This window comes from Tupaia chinensis, unplaced genomic scaffold (assembly GCF_000334495.1).
Source record: "Tupaia chinensis unplaced genomic scaffold, TupChi_1.0 Scaffold000054_1, whole genome shotgun sequence".
Lineage (NCBI taxonomy): Eukaryota > Metazoa > Chordata > Mammalia > Scandentia > Tupaiidae > Tupaia > Tupaia belangeri.
Window position 1 is genome coordinate 11,207,062 of NW_006159512.1, and position 16,533 is coordinate 11,223,594.

General features: G+C 50.1%; 1 protein-coding gene across 1 annotated transcript in view; it reads left to right on the top strand.

Moving 5' to 3' along the window:
- The window catches only part of DCUN1D4 (defective in cullin neddylation 1 domain containing 4), a gene marked incomplete in the record, with an annotated part of 107,183 nt that extends 103,977 nt beyond the window's left edge, over window positions 1–3,206 (top strand). Inside the window, 2 exon segments of the mRNA XM_027775928.1 lie at window positions 1–50; window positions 145–3,206. Of these exon segments, the coding sequence (XP_027631729.1) occupies window positions 1–50; window positions 145–200 (106 nt within the window).
- Between the last annotated feature and the right edge of the window lie 13,327 nt (window positions 3,207–16,533).

Genomic DNA, 16,533 nt, shown 5'->3' on the forward strand with positions numbered 1-16,533 from the left:
CAGCAGGACAATTCATCTGGACCTCAGCAACTACGACGAAGACGGCGCGTGTGAGTACCTCCCTCCCTCCCTGTGGTCGGTGCGTCCTCCTCCTGGAAGAGCCTCCGAGCCATGCCGTTTCTCTCTCTCTCTCTCCCTCTCCAGGGCCGGTTTTGTTGGACGAATTTGTGGAGTGGTATAAAGACAAACAGATGTCCTAGGACTTTATGCATAGCAGCGCGAGAGTCACTGTTACCAGTTCTGTCACCCATTAGCCATAAATTGCTGTTCGTATCAAAGCGCATGCTGCTTTCTTGCACTGTCTCCCTCCTGCAGGGACGTGTTGGTGTTTGCTATGGAATGGGCCAGCTCTGCTTGCTGTGTAGCATTGTTCTCTTGGAAGGCTGCTTTGCAGTTTGTATTCACACTACAGATTGGTGACTTTGCCAGCGTCCTCACTGTGATTATGTGTATATTGCTGTTTAAATTTTGTATATGTGTATAAAAAGAAAAAAGCTTCACCTAGAGATTATTTCTGCAAAAATGTATTGTAAAAATAATTTTGTGGCATATTTCTAGTCCCTTTTTTCAAATGAACTAATTATACTTTATTTGGTCTCAAATGTAGCATTTCAGAAAACAAGACCAAGCAGCTGTTCCCACGAGCAACCATCGCCAGAACTAACCTTTCCATTTAAGAGGCCAACGTTTAAAACGAGATGGAAGTCCTAACTTTTCAGAGGCATATGCCAAATATCAGTTTGTTTGTCTGACAATATTAGCATTTTAAAATGATGGAAATTATAATTATTTGAACAGACAGACGTGTAACATGCCACAAATCATTTCCATTTCCACCATGCAAGGCCTAGTTTTTTTTCTTTGTTTTGTTTTTTAAATGTGAAAGCTGTAGCAGCTTGAATTTAGGTACAAATGAACAAATTAAAACGGCACCTTCCTTTTTTTTAATGGGATTTAAATCTTGTTAGTTTTCTGTTCCTTTTGCAGCATTCTAGCCGGAGTCTGGTCTGCTTGTGTTCTCTATGCCCTTCTAAGTTCAGTTCATTTTGCCTGCTGCAAGCAAGTCTGCTGGCTCGCTGGCAGTTTATGAATGCAGAGCACTTTTAGCTGCGGCTCGGATTTTTAGTTACGCTTTCATGGTGTCAGAGTTTCTAGTGTGGGAACAAGAACTGTACTGTGAGCGAGAGGTGTCCTGCCCCGCTCTGCTCTCCTCGTCTGCACCCCGCTGGGCTTCCCCTGGCCGCGTGTTCATTGCAGGCAGTGGACGTGAAACCACCAGTGCCGAGCTCACCCTGTCTCACGCTAGGCCCTTCCTCAGGGGCCACTCACCGTCACCTGAGTCATTTGCAGGAGGGTGACAGCCATTATTTATGTGGATGAGGAAACTTGAGTAAACAGGATGGTATTCTTAGGTTGTACTTGAGATCTTATTTTTCTTTTTGCCTTACCCTTCTTGAGGAAGTGCATAGGTAACATGTCTCACCCCAACTATCTGGTGCTATATTGAATGACTGACTCAGTCCCTAAAGTGTTTTGAAAACACAAAAGTCTAATGATTTAACCAAGTGAGAGCTAATGGTGCATCTGAACAAGTGAGTGCCGTACTCGTCAGCAGCGCCCACGCCTGAGCGCGCGATGAGTGGAGGAGGCTTGGGTCAGCTCAGAATCTGGCCAAAAAAACCTTCTAGTTCCACGCGAAGCGCTCAGTGCGTTCAATGAGAAAGCACACAGACAATGCTACTCTCGACTACTCTTTTGCAGTTTCTTTGCAAACAGTGTTCAGATTTTCATACTATTTTTTTTTTCCCTAACTGAACCACCAAAGACAGAAATTTTGTATGTATATACGGTGTGTGTGCATATACAAAATCATGGTATGGTAAAACGCAACTACTTCCCTTTTTCTACCAAATAAAAAGGTTTGGTTTGCTGTGAAATAAACCAGAAGTTTAGAAAACCGTAGTGATTAAGCATACTTAGCCATTCCTTCTTTGTACTTTCACTTTAACCATACAAATTAATACCAGTTTGCATAATTAATATCCCAAAAGAACAGAAACGGCCGTGGCGAGCAGCAGGTAGCCATGGAGCTGTTGGAAGGGGCTCTTACGGATGTGTTACCATGGTAACTGGCCGTCAAGAGGTGTGGATTTTGGAGAATTGATTCATTTTCAAAAGTACTCCCCTCAGAGTTCTAAAAAATCGCACTTTACAGGCAATAGTTCATAAATTTGATCAACTGTAATTTCGTTAAAAGAAAATACAGATGAAGTTTTAGACTTAGAATCGCAAGAATTTTTTAACAAGCATAGTCAATCCTAAAATAAAAAAATTGTTATGATGGGGAGATAGAACGTTAATCCACAGTGAACATTTTAATGAAAGGACAGAAACCCAGGTAAAGAGAGAGGGAAAAAGGGGGTCAGAGGGTAATAGCTTACTTTGTCTTAAAAACATCCCTAATTTACACGGCATTGCTCAGCCCTCGAGCACTTACTGCTGATGTCAGATGAATTAGGGTGCCTTCTCTGGTTCTCCTTCAGTACCGAAGTCTACACCCCCTCCCTTTCCGTTGCGTTTTGAACTCCGCACCGCGGTACCCGTCATAACGGAACGACTTCGAGGTGTCTGCCGCTGCGGTAGGTCAGAATGTCGTCGTTTGATTTGCCACAAACACCCACTGTCAGGTCACGTGCACCTTTTCTGAAGCATGAACTCTAATTTTTCTGTAAACCTGACTTAAACCTCTCGATTCCGGTCTGACAGCAGACGTCTGCCGCTCGGCCTCCGTTCTAACCGTGCATTGGAAGTTTTACAGAAAGCTTTAAAAGTTAGTTTGTGCCCTTGGTTTTGATTCTTACGACTGCTAAAATACCTCTGTGAGCCTTATCCTCTCTTCTTTCATGTGTTGTACAATAAATGTATAGAAGTCAGTGACCAACTGAAATGTCGGGCGTCTGTAACTGACACCAGACGTGGGTTGCTTCTTCTCGTAAACGCGCTCCGGAAGTCCGTGTGTGACGAGCGGCAGCTGCCCTGTGACTGTGAACGCTTCGTGTCCCCAGTGTCCGCATCACACTCGCCCAGGCGTCGGGTCCTGTGACGCCACCAGCGTGACCACAGCAAACTGGTTTCCGGTTTTAATGGAATCGATGTAAAATGATATCCTATAAATAAAAGGTATTTGTGTTTTGTTTCAGACCCTATTTGTAAATGTGTCCTTCTCTTCTCTGCCTTTTCCTTTCAAAAACCATTTAGGGTAGTTGCTGTGCATTTTATTTTTTACACTTTCTTGGTTTCACCCAACTTTTTATATTGAAAAATTTCACCGCTGCAGAAAAAAATGCGTGAATAATACAGTGAATACCCATTTACCTACCACCTGGCTTTTTGCAGTTCACTGCCCGCTCTGGGTGTGTGCGTGTTCCTCGTTCTCTGTAGCTAGATCGGTAAACTTTTCCCTGAGCCCTTTGAGAGTAGCTCATGTGCACCATAGCACTTCACATAAGGACGTTTTCCTATTGCAGCCGCACAGGAGCCACGCTCGAGAAGTTTGGTGTTCAGGCCAGCCCTGCAGCCCAGCGGCCGAGGGAGTCAGAGCCCACGCAGCCAACTTTGGTTTAATCCTGGCCCAGTGGCTTGAAAAACCCACTGGGCACATGGGCTTGCGTGCCCCAGTCCCCAACAGGACAGGGAAGTGGAGAGTGGATTGTGGCATGACCATGTCCCTTTGAGGAGTGCTTTTCCCCTCTGTCTCCAACTCGCTCTGGTGAACACAGGTACCCTCTGGCAATTAAAAATGAAAAAAAAAATTTTTTTGACAGTGATACAAAGCCTTTAACATACAGTCCAAATTAAAGTCTCTCTCATGTCCTAATCTGTCTTTGACGGATTGATTGATTTTAAGAGATGTTTACTATAGGGCATGTGCACTCAACAGAGAGAGACAGTGAGAAATCACCCCCCAGGATGGATGACCACGCCACAGTCCCTTCTCCATCCTCTTGGGATTTGGGGCACACATGCACATACACCTGGCTTGAGTTTTAACCTGCCAGGTCCAGGACTCAAACCGTGGTCACTATGTAGGAGTCCAGTGATGTGACTGTTGCGCCATCTGCTGGTCCTCATGGCTGTTTTATTTTGAATCCAGGAGTAAGTGGTGGGTTAGTTGTTGTGCCCTTTCATCACTTTTAGTTTAGAGTACTTCCACGTACAGTGTGTTAAAGGTTTTGGTTAAAGATAATGCAGACACAGCTCAGCCAAATCCTGCGTTTTAAAAACGTATGTCTGTGTGTTGCACGCTCCGAAACACTGAGCTGGTAACGGAGCATGCTCCATCTTACTGCCACCGTCGGCCTGGTCTCTAGGTGTTTCAGCTCTGGCTACCGCCAAGATGCCCTTAAGGGCCCCTTGTGCCCAGGGAAAAGAAGCCAATAGCAGAGTTCTGCTCAGCAGAGAATTGCCAGGACTCGAGGAGTCTCAGGTAAAGGCGAGAGACTCCAGACAGAACCAGTGTGGACTTTTACGGTTTTTAGAGGTGGCGTCGTGGTTAAGGCACTGGACTCCAGCATGGTTGACTGTGGTTCGAGTCCCAGACCTGGTGGCTTGAAACATGCTGGGCACGTGTGCATGCATGCCTGCCCAAAGTCCTGAGAAGAGAATGGAGGAGAAGGCATTGTGTGGCCTTCCCCCGCCCCTCCCGCCCCAGTTTGGGGTGGGAGTGATTTCTCGCTTTCTGTCTCTCTGGTGAGCACACATGGCCTATAGCAAAAATGTCTCACTCTCAAAAAAGTTTTTGGAAGCGAGAAAGAGGAGGTAGGAAACGACCACCAGACAACAACCAGACTCCAGGTGCACACGATTGGGTTGGTGCTGTGTGAGTGGTTCGCTCGGCTGGAATTTAGGCCCAGCTCGAGGATCGAACCAGGAAAATCTCTGTTCTAGGCACTCAAAATGAGAGACAGTGGAGAGGAAGGACGGGAAACATCCTAACCCTAGACCCCTGGGAAAGTGGGATAAACCTTGACAGAGCCCTAACCCGAGAGAGGGTAGCCTGTGACATCGGGCACGTTAACCAGTGACAGTCGCGTTCCACTGGACGGGCCAGGGAAGGAGCAGGAATTGAGGTAGCCCTCCAGCTGCCGAACGGGCACACGGAGCAGTCAGTCCCTACTAGCCAGCTCCAGAGGGTCGCAGCCAGGCGTGTGGCAGGTTTGCACCCCGAGGAGGAGAAAGGCACACAGAAAGGACATTTTTAAAGCCTTTTGAAACAATGAGAGGGGAAAGAAACTACACCAAACAAAATGAAAAACATCCACATAAGAAAAGTGGGAGATCACTGTGTCCACCGAAGAGCCACAGAGTGGGGGAGGCTGGACACGCCTCTCTGGATTTGTTCCAACCCGTGGGAAGGCCGGGGTCAAGAGTAACTCATTAGCAGTTTAGAGAAAAGCTTTTATGATTCCTTTATGGCCAGCAAGTGACCTTGAGGCTAAGCCCGGGACCCCACACAGCTGTTAGACTCCGTGGCTTGAAAATCACTCCAGGAGCACGCGCATACGTGCCCAAGATCCCCGGAGAATGGAGAAGGGATTGCAGCGTGGCCATCCCCACTGCGAGGTGATTTCTTGCTTGCTCTCTCTTGCTCTCTCCCTCTCTCTGTTTCTGTCTCTTGTCTCTGACAAGCCCATGTACCCTGCAGGAAAGCTTAAAAAAAAAGAGGAAAGAACTGCCTTTGGGATTTTGTTACAGCTAGAAATAAAACAAAAACACGGGAAAATAACACGTAAGCTTCCTGGCCCTGTCTGCTGCCGAGCCTGTAGGACAAGATCATCCAGAATAGGATGGAGTCACCACTGCGGGCAGCAGAGCGAGGGTGGCTTCCCCACCTGGGCTTGTTCCTAGCAATTTTCAGCAGTTGCCTTAAGGAAAAATATCCTGTGTACGGAAGCCCGGAAGCCCGTGCTTAGCAGTAATGGCGACGGCTGAGAACAGCCATTGAAAACTGCACAACAAAATTGTCTATAGCAATTAAATGGGAACTTAAAAATATGCACTTAAATTGTAAATCTCTTCCCTCTAAGAAATGCATTCTGTTCTTTGAAAGAAATTCCTTTGCAATTGGTTGCTGAAGACTGGATTATGGGGGCCCTAGCTGTGAGGCAGTAAGCTGGGGGCTTGTTGCCTCTGGCACTTCTCAGCGGGGAGGAGTCTCAGAGCTGCTTACCTGTGACTATCTGAAATGACAGGAATTCTCTAGAAATCTCGAGTAAATGTGTGATGATAAAGAGGGCTACAGCCGCACTCCTTCAGCGAGAGTCAGTCCTTGGCCCTGGGCCCCCACTCAGCCACTCCACTCTCCCGTCCCTGCCTGCTTCTCAGTTTCGCTTTGCTGTCTGTGAAGGCTCCTAGCATTTAATTTTGAGAGTAGGATGTGCTCGAGGGTTGTAATCCTATCACAGGTGGTCTCAGAATCACTGAGTAAAATAATAGATGTCTTTTAGTAGCTGTTACAGGTAGACATTATGAGCAGGGAGTCCCAGTGTCCCAACAGAGGGGACACCTGACACAGGGATCGCGTCACCAGATTGCAGCTGGACCCCTGGCGCCTAGAGAGGAGAGGCCACCTAGAGAGCTGCCGCCACCCCCACACACACACCTGTGCCCCGGGAACTCTCCGCGGCGGTGTCGGCAGTGTCCGGCTCCCACTTGGTGGTAAACGACGTGGCAGAACCGGCCCCATGGCAGCTCAGGCCCTCACAGTCCACACCGGCATGCGGGTGCCTTCCCCAGCCGGTAACACCACCCTACCTGGGGAGAAGAAGGCAGGGGCAAGAAAAACCCGTGAAATGAAATACAAAGAGCCAGCTCCAGCACAGACCCGCGGGGTCTTCCAGGGGAAGTAGCGCTTGGCCCTGTCCCAGGCAGGGTCCTCTGACGGCTGCCCCTGCCTTTCTGGGAAAGAATGTTTCTCTGATAAAATCTTTGTAATTAAAAACTTCTCTCTTATACTTGTGTTTGTGGCTTCATTCTGTCTTAGGGCATCTCTAACCTTAGAGGCCTGTGCCCAAAGATCCAAGTGTTCCACACAGCACTCCCCTGGCTGGTAATGCAGGGCTCTGAGGCTCGGAGCTACTTGCAACTGGCTTCTGGGACCTCTCGCTGCAGGGCCTCCTAGGAAGCCCGAGGCAGCGGTTCTGTGGCCCCCGCTGGTGTAGGCTGTCTTCTGTCTTGCCCTCTCTGCCTTTCTGAGGCCTTGGACTTCCAGCCTTGGGCACTCAGACGTCTGCCCTGCCTTCTGTTTTCCTGGGACTACAGCCCCTCTGGGTTCTCGGTCTGTCTCCTGCCCCCGGGACCTGCATTGCAGACAGACTGCTGCCTCTGTGGGCACTGACTTTCATGTCAACGGCCCGAGAGGTTCTGACCCGTCCTTTCAGGCTTCCCTGTAACAGGAAGGAGACAGGTGCTTCCCAGTTGGGGATGGGGGGCTCTGGCTCCCAAGTACACCCAGGTAGGGAGGGGTACTCCTTCAGAGGCCCGGTGTTAAGGACCTCCAGGAAGTGCACCAAGTCTGGATGTAGGGAGAGGAGACTTCCCCTTGTCACTGCAGACAGTGGGCGTGGCCGTGTGGAGCTGGTCCCCCTCAGGAGGTGCATCGTGGATGGTCTCCCTCCGGAAGGGGTACGGTGGGTGGCCCCTTTCCAGTTGGCAGGCACGGTGACTGCAGTATGGGTTCCCAGGAATGGCTCTGTGCGTGGGACATGTCTCACTAGCATTCCTGGTCTCACTTCTGGATGTTTCCCACCTCCTTCCGGGTGGGAAATCTCCCTTCTGCCCCAAAGGAGTCCTGCTGGGGCGTGTCCTCGCTCCCTGGGATGGTTGAGCCCTCAGTGTTGAGGAGGCTCCCTATCCTTGTAACACACCTGACTCCAGTGTAGCTGGGAACTAGAAAAACCTAGCCTGAAGAAAACTAAGGAAAATTCTAAAATTCAAGGCCATGCATGGCAAACCATTTTTCTGTCTATATTATAAGCTGTTCTTTTAAACTTTTCAGACTTAACGTTGATTACCAAAAATCTGTTGTCATTGTTAAATAATTTGAGACCTGTACTTCTAGTGTTAAAATGTTGAGCATTCTCTGGGTGGGACCAGCAGATGGCATAATGGTTATGTCGCTGGACTCTCATGTAGTTGACCATGGTTAGAGTCACAGACCTGGTGGCTTAAATTCATGCTGGCGCTGGGCATGTGTGCGTGCCCAAGATCCCAAGAGGAGAGTGGAGGAGAAGGGATTGCAGCGTGACCATCCCCCCGAGGGGTGATTTCTTGCTTTTGGTCTCTCTGTCTCTGTCTCTCTCTCTCTCTCTCTGGTGAGTGCACACACCCTATAGCAAAAATCTCTCAAAAAAAAAAAAAACGTTGAGCATTCTCAGCTCTGCAGGATCCCTCTGCCTGCTAAAGGTATTCAAGGTTGCTTGAAAACTTTGTTTTTCTTCCAACAGAGCCTAAGGTAAGAGACTAACAGCTAAGTGTTAATCTCTAAAACTTCATTAAAAGGAGACAAAAAAGGACTAAGAACTTTTCAGGAGACAATGAGACGTTTTGTTTGCATGTGTATATGTGTGTGTGCGTACATGTAATATGTTATATGTTATGTGTCTGTGTGTTAAAAGGCCTTAAAGAATTGTATGACATTTGGCTGATGTGTAACAGTGCTCATACAAATTAATCTAAGTGCTTTTCAAGTTCATGTGACTTCAGTAAATCTTGGAGAAAAAGAGGATAAGGAAAGATCTTCACAGTTTCCAAAATGTATTTCGTCCTGATATTTATGTGTTGTATGTTACGTGGTGGATATCTAACATGCTATACATTTAATTAACAGGGAAATGGATCGATGACTAGCTTTTTCTAATCTCTTGTTTTTTCACAGACAATAAGGACATAAGAGTTAAAGAAAAAAGTTGTTATTGTAAAAGAGGTATTTACAAGTAAAGTTTTTAGTTAATTTAAGATCTTAAAGTGCTAAAGCAAAGTGATAAGTATTCATATAATGTCTACGTTATCTTTAATGTGCTTTGATGACTGTAAAGTGTAAATATTTCCACTGTCGGCCTTTTAAGTAAAAGATACTGGGTCTATCTTTAAGATGGTTTGGTTTTATATTTGGAAATTGATTAAGCACACATTTTAAAAGTTGATCATAAACTTTTTTTAGCCTGACAAGGTCTCCAGGCTCCTGCATGAATTCCCTAAGTAAACTTTCGGAAGTCTGCTTTCTCAGTAAGTTGCTAAGTTATAGCCAATCACAGCAGCCACACTTCAGTCAATCACAGAAAGCCCACCCTTCGCTCCAAGAGGCCAACTTTAAGCTGTGTGCGGGCCAGGGATTTCTCTGCCTCATCCCCTCTGTTCCATTTATGGTATGTCACTTTCCCTTGTGCATAGATGTCACCCTACCACGTTGGGAGTCCCTGGGGAGCCATCCTGGGGGCTTCCTGATTCGAATTATTTTTGCTCACTTAAAGTCTGCTAAATTAAATTCTCTGAAGTTTTTCTTTTAACAATAAGATACATATTTTTAAGCTATTGATACATACTAAAAGCTATGGTTGCTAAGAATTAAACATTAATTAATTGATATGTGTAATTCCACATACAGGGTTACAAATTCCATGGTTCCTCCAGAGGTGCCAGATTCCCCACGGAAAAGAGAAACATGGGAACTCAGTAAAGCCCCTCCGAAGGCCCTCCCATTGGAGATTGTCTTTAGAGAAAGCCCCTTGCGAGCCTCCCACCCTCCAAACTAGGGTAGTGCAATTTCCCCATGGAGTATTTGTCCACCAAGCAGCACAGACCAGTTTAGACTGGCCATCTCCCCCAGACATCCCTAGGTAACCCCACCATGGAAGTCACAGGACTAACCAGTAGCCTCAGTGTGGAAAACGGGGACTCAGGGCTCCTGCTCAAGGACCTGGCAGGGCAGGAGTCAAAGCACAGGGTGAAACTGGCTTAGACTGGAGCTCTCCCATTCCCTTCCTCCCTGTCTACCAGCATACACCTGTTTTCTATTCTAAGTGGGCAATTAAACTTCAACCCCTTAGGACTCTCCCACTGGCCACAGGAGCTGAAACAGGTTTGACCCCTAGGCCTTATGGCCTGGACCCAAAGAACCAAATATTGCACACAACACTCCCCAGCTCCGCCATCCAGCCATACAACCTGTTCTGCAAGTCTTGTCTTGAATGCTCATAAAGCCTTCAGGTCTTTATTCTGTCTGCATCAAGGCTGATTTTCACAGTCCATATAAATATCATATCAAAAACTCCTTGTGCATTGGGCAGAATTCTTATGTGCTATTGTTCATACAGGCATTAAAGTTTGTAGGAGGGCATGCATAGAGGAGACTAGAGTGATAGAGAATCAACTGCTCAAAGAATTAGGAAGAACTTCCCACTGGGAGTTCTCAAGGATCAGCCATTTGGAAATGGTAGACCAGAAAGACAAGACACAGATCGAGGTGACGCTGAGAGTTTCTCTCAGAGTGAGGCGTTGCCGGAGTCGATGTAGGGCTGTCCTTAAATGTCCTGTGTGAACTCACGGATCTTGTTTAAAGAGCCGGCACTCTGGAGCCTGCTGTCAGCAAGCTGTGCTGGATTGCAGAGTTGGAGCCAAGAAGGCAGGCCGGCTCCCTGGCGTCTCTGAGCGCCCTCCAGGAGAAAGCAGCCAGCCAGGCGGTGTGCTTCACACGGGCTCGCCGGCCACCGTCCCACGGAGCTTCAGAGAGTTTAAGAAACGTGTCTCAAGTCCAGAGCTGGAAAGCTGTGAAACTGAGGCTTAAATTCAGCTCTGTCTCCACTACACCGATGTGCTGGGGAGGCCACAAAATATAAATAGAAGCCCCCCAGGAGCTGGAACCAGCAGATGGTGTGGTGATTATGACGCTGGGCTCACATGGTCATTGCAGTTCGAGTCCCGGACCCGGTGGCTTAAAACTCATGCTGAGGGACCAGCAGTTAGTGTAATGGCTCTGTCGCTGGACTCCCACGTAGTCGACCGTGGTTTGAGTCCCGGACCCAGTGGCTTAAAACTCTTGCCGAGCGTGAGTGCGTGCGTGCCCGAAATCCTGAGAGAAGTAAGGAGACAGGATTGCGGTGTGGCCAGCTCCCCTGGCAGGTGGGTGGAGTGGGGGAGTGTGTTCCCACCTTCTGTCTCTCCGATGAGCTCATGTGCCCTATAGCAAAAATCTCTCTTTTAAAAAAATCTTCCAGGAGCTTGGAAGGCTGTGCTGTGTCAGCCCTGTGGGCTGGCTCTCTGCTGTCACCTGGTGTCCCTTTGCGGGAATACCCTTCCTGTCGCCCAGGCCCTGACCGTCACATAGACGGCATCCTACCCTGCGTGACCTGTTGGTGTTTCCGCTTGTTGTAATAGCGTGGGAGTGTAACTGCATCCCTGGTCTGCTCCTGTGCCCAGCAGTGGTCCCGTGGGGATGTGCCACACGAGGCGACAGCCACCTCAGCGGTTTCCAGGTCTGGGCAACTAGGGACAGAGATCCAGGGGACGGTCACAGAGAGCTGTTTGTGGACGTGCATTTTTATTCCTTTTGGGTATTTTGGGATTGAGTGGGGTCGCTGGGTCACATGGAGTCCCTGCTCCGTTTCTCCACCCAGTCAGGGTTTGAGGCCCCCACGTGCGTGCCTGGGTAGTTTTCAGGCCATGGCAGCCAGATTCTCTTAACTGCTAGGCCACAAGGCCAGCCCAAGCTCCTTGGCTTTCATGGAACTATTTGAAGATACGTGAGACAAAGCTGAGGTAAGCCTGGGTTTCTTGTGAGTGACAGGGACACTGTGGGGACAGTGTTGTGGATTTTGACACGTTTGGGTTTCTTTGGAAGCAGTAAGAACATTTTGCATTTTAAACGTTTCGGAATTCTGCTTGGTCTGGCTGCTGCTTCCTGAGTGAAAACTACTAACGTCAACCTAAGTTCCAAGCAAGTAACCGGCGGTGTCCGAGGAATTTACTAACAGCTCAATCAGCATTGCACAGCCCTGCGACGCATTCCGTTCTGCAAAGCTGTGCTTCTGCAAGTGCTTGCTCAAAGAAAGTGCTTTCAGAGAAGACAGGCACATTCCTGACCCGCTGGCCGTTCGGGGGTGCCCGGCTGTCTGGGAAGACGGGTTCCAACCCCGGTAAGGGCTGGGTGTCGGCAGACAGCAGGGAGAAGGCCGGAGATGTTCGTGGCCACCTGGTGTCCAGACTCTCTGCACAGGGAGACCTGCGGCCGCAGGCTCCTCTCCTATGGAGATCGCACCGTCACTAATGGGGATGCTCCAGAATGCTGGCTTGCTGCGCAGGGAACTCCGAGGTGGCTTTTATTAACTCCTTTTCTAACAGTGTATTTTTTAAATTATTATTATTATTTAATTTGACCACAGAAAGGCAGAGAGAGAGAGACAGAGAGAGAGAAGTCAGCGGCCGGGTGCGGGACATAGCCATGGTCAGCCATTGGGAGCCCAGCCCTCTCCCACCGCGCCCCCTTCCGGCCGGAACCCCAGGGCTGTAAGTCGTCCAGTAAAGACAAGGCCTAGAGTCACCAAGCTGGTAATGAGCCTTCACGCCCTGACTCAGCCTTTCTGATTCTCCGGGAGGAGCTGGATCAAGGCTCTGAGATGAGAAAGCCCTGGAAGGGACAGGCTTGGCTTCTGTCGCTCTGATGCTGTGTCCCCAAGCCGCAGTGGCCCCAGCGACGTACACCTGGGATGCTTCGCTTATTGCTCAGGATGTCACGACCCTCCCCACGGCAGCAGGGTGTTTTTACCACAGGAAGAACACGGTGATGAGCGTGGTTATGCGAACTGTGTGATTACAGAGCTCTCCCCAGCCCACTGCATGCACCCCGTTCTCAGCCTGGCCCACTCCCTGTATTTTTTTTCTTCTTCTCTTTTTTTAAAAATTTTGTCATAGTATGTGTCCACTTGCGGGGGGGGGGGGGGGGGGGGAAAAAACCCCCCGGGGGGGGGGGAGGGTGAGAAATCACCCCCTGGGGAGATGGCCATGCTGCAATCCCTTCTCCATTCTCTCAGGATTTGGGGCACAGACAAAGTGCCTGGCACGATTTTGAAGCTACCAGGTCCGGGACTCGAACCACAGAGTCAACCGTGTGTGATTGAGTGTCTTCACCACCATACCATAGCCTGCTGCACCCGGGTCATATTTTCAACACCCAGGAGCTTTATCTGCTGGCCTGCTCTCCAATTTCCCTGTTATGCTGGACGGTCGTGCGTGTTCCGTTGGTCTATCACGTTCTCGCTCTCGGTGGTTTAGGGCCTCATGCAGATAAGTGACCAGCTGTCAGAAAACCAGCAGTCACAGGTTTCTTAAACTTAGACAGCCGACAGCTAAAAGGAAATCGAAAAGCAAACTAAGGAAGCACAGGCGCGTGAGGAAGGACTGGGCCGTGAGGCTTCCTTGCCCGGGGCAGATGCTGCCAGGTGCCATTCGAGTCCACGAGGACACTGCAGCTAAGACGTGCGGCCGATGGCTAAGGGCCACGTGAGCTGGCATCAGACACAGGCCCCTCCAGAGCCGCGTCCTGAAGGGCACCACTTACAGGTCCTTGTTTTTTTTTTTTAGAGAGATTTTTTTCGATAGGACTCATGCACTCGCCAGAGAGAGAAAGAGACAGAAAGTGAGAAATCACCCCCCACAGGGGATGGCCATGCCACAATCCCTCCTCCTCCACTCTCCTCTTGGGATCTCGGGCACGCACGCGCTAAGGGCCACGTGAGCTGGCATCAGACACAGGCCCCTCCAGAGCCGCGTCCTGAAGGGCACCACTTACAGGTCCTTGTTTTTTTTTTTTAGAGAGATTTTTTTCGATAGGACTCATGCGCTCGCCAGAGAGAGAAAGAGACAGAAAGTGAGAAATCACCCCCCACAGGGGATGGCCATGCCACAATCCCTCCTCCTCCACTCTCCTCTTGGGATCTCGGGCACGCACGCACATGCACCCAGCATGAGTTTCAAGTCACCAAGTTCGAGACCTGGATCACAGTTGACTATGTGGGAGCCAGTGATCAACCATTGCCAGTGGGTCCCAATTTGCAGATTTTTTTACTATTAACTCACCAGTGTCTCACAAGAAAGCCGGGACAAGGCGAGGGGATCTGCAAGGTGGCCAAGGGACACCGCCTGGGGGAGCCAACCTCTTTCACAGCAAGCCTGCCCTCCACCGGGGAGATGGGGCCTCTTCCTACAGACACAGCCCTAAAAGTGACCCCGCGAAAGGCGGCGAGACACTCATGTTCTCAGCACCCCGGCAGGGACTTGTAGGGACCCACATAGGATGGCCTCTCCCCAAGGTCCTGCGCAGGCCTCAGAGGACCCAGCGTGGAGAGCCTGTGGTGGAGATGGGGGACAGAAAGAAGGGAAGGAGAGTGTGGGCCCCTGCCCTCTGGCCTGGGTGACTGGGGAGGTGATAGGAGAGGGAGCGGGAGGGGACGAGCGTGACACCCTCCCTGGACGTGGAGGTGGGACGTGGGTTAGACGAGGCCGGGAGGACCATCCGGGCATCACCTCGGACTCTGGGAGGGCGACCGCCAACCTGGGCCAGCAGGGCCGAGGACACTCAGCGTGCAGCCTGGTGACGGAGGAGGGCCGGGGGGTGGGGGTCTGTCCACAGCTGCCCCTCGCTCTGTGGTGACGTGATTCCACCCAGACAACCCCACCATGACCCTAGGGGGGCTGGACCTGGCTCAGGTGCCTCCCTGCTTCCACTGGTCACGTGACCCTGCTGCCAGCACACGGGACCTTTCCACCCTTGCCACTTTTCCCGTGGCAGGCAGACGGGCTGTAACGGGCTTCTCGGCCAGCTCGACCTGGACTGGCATGGCCTGCAAGTGCTACGGGCCCAGGGAGTACTCTTGCCCGCACCCACCTGCTGCTGTGTGGCCCCTGTGACAGCCCTGCAGCAGAAGCCACAGCCCTGCCATTGTCAGGCTCAGGCGTGACACGGTTGACAGGGCTTTGCTGTCCTCGCTGTTCCTGGAGGGCAGGGAATGCAGACGTTGGCAAGAGCTTCGTGCATCCCCGATCTGTGGCCCCGGGTCCCACTTCCTTGCCTTTTCCCTCTGGCTTACCCAGGACGCGTCCCAGGTCCCAAGGACACTGGCTTTCACATTTCGCTGCAGGCTCTTTCCTGGGGACCCAGGCTCAGGCAGCAAGCTACCAAGATTAGTGAGGGTCTGCCTGGAGACCTGGCCAGGGTCGCAGCAAGGATGGCCTAGCAGCCTGAGCTTCAGGCACAGAACGGGGCAGCGTGCGAGTCCGTCCCCAGGGGTCGCATGCTGTGACAGCCCGGGGTGCACGTGCGTGGGACGGGGCTAGCAGGCCCTGCTAACCAGGACGAGGACAGCTGATTTCAGCCAGAGAATGGCAGGAAGGCGAGCTGTCACTGGGCGTCCGGAGCCGTCCCCTGCAAAGCCACATCTGAGAACCCCTCCCCACAAAGCTCAGTAGACACGACCGAGGAACAGAATGAGGGAAAGGAGGCCGAGGGAGGAAGTTATCCCAACAAGCCTGCTGACGCCAGCCCCACCGAGAGTTCAGTGACTTTAACATTCAGATGTTTTTCTTTTAAACGTATTGCATTCATTCACTGTACATCATTACAGCACGCACAAAGGGATTTTCCATCCAGAGTGCATGGTGTATGGGCTCCCTCAAGGATATTGCCATAGTGTCATCGTCAACAAATAATTTTCTGTGTTTCTTCTATATTGTGCCTCTCCTCCCCCTCATCTCTGCCTTTTCCCACCCTTAGGTGCACGGTCTCTGGTGTCTACACAGGCTTCCCATGCTCCTCTCCCCCCTTTTTTAAACATTGTATTGATTCACTAAAGATCTTACTTCATCTAAATACTTTAGTAGCAAGTGCAGCTGATACACATCCATGAACACGTGTCTGACGTCAGGGGTCAACCTCAGTGCGTAGAATGCACGTACTATGAAGTGCACCTAGCTGGGGCTAGATAGCTTACTGCAGTCATTAGATAGCTATTTTTTTTTTCTTATTTTTTTAAATTTAATTAATTAATTTTTTTGGAGAGGTTTTTGCCATAGGGCACATGCGCTCGCCAGACAGAGAGAGACAGAGAGACAGAAAACAAGAAATCACCCCCCAGGGGTATGGCCATGCCACAATCTCCCCTCCTCCACTCTCCTCTCGGGATCCTGGGCACGCACGCACATGCGCCTGGCGTGAGTTTCAAGCCACCGGGTCCGGGATGCGAACCACGGTTGACCTCATGGGAGTCCAGTGACATAGCCATTCCGCTAACTGCTGGTCCCTAGATAGCTATGTTTTAATACATTTTTAAAAAATTTATTTCAAGAAAAACAGCTTTAGTTTTAATAGATCAAAGTCAAAAAAACGTTAAGAGAAATTTGCTTAAGACTTAAAGCCAGGAGAAAGGTTAGGATTCAGTTCCAACAGGAGGTCGATGGACCTAGCTAGAAAGGAGATGAACAGAT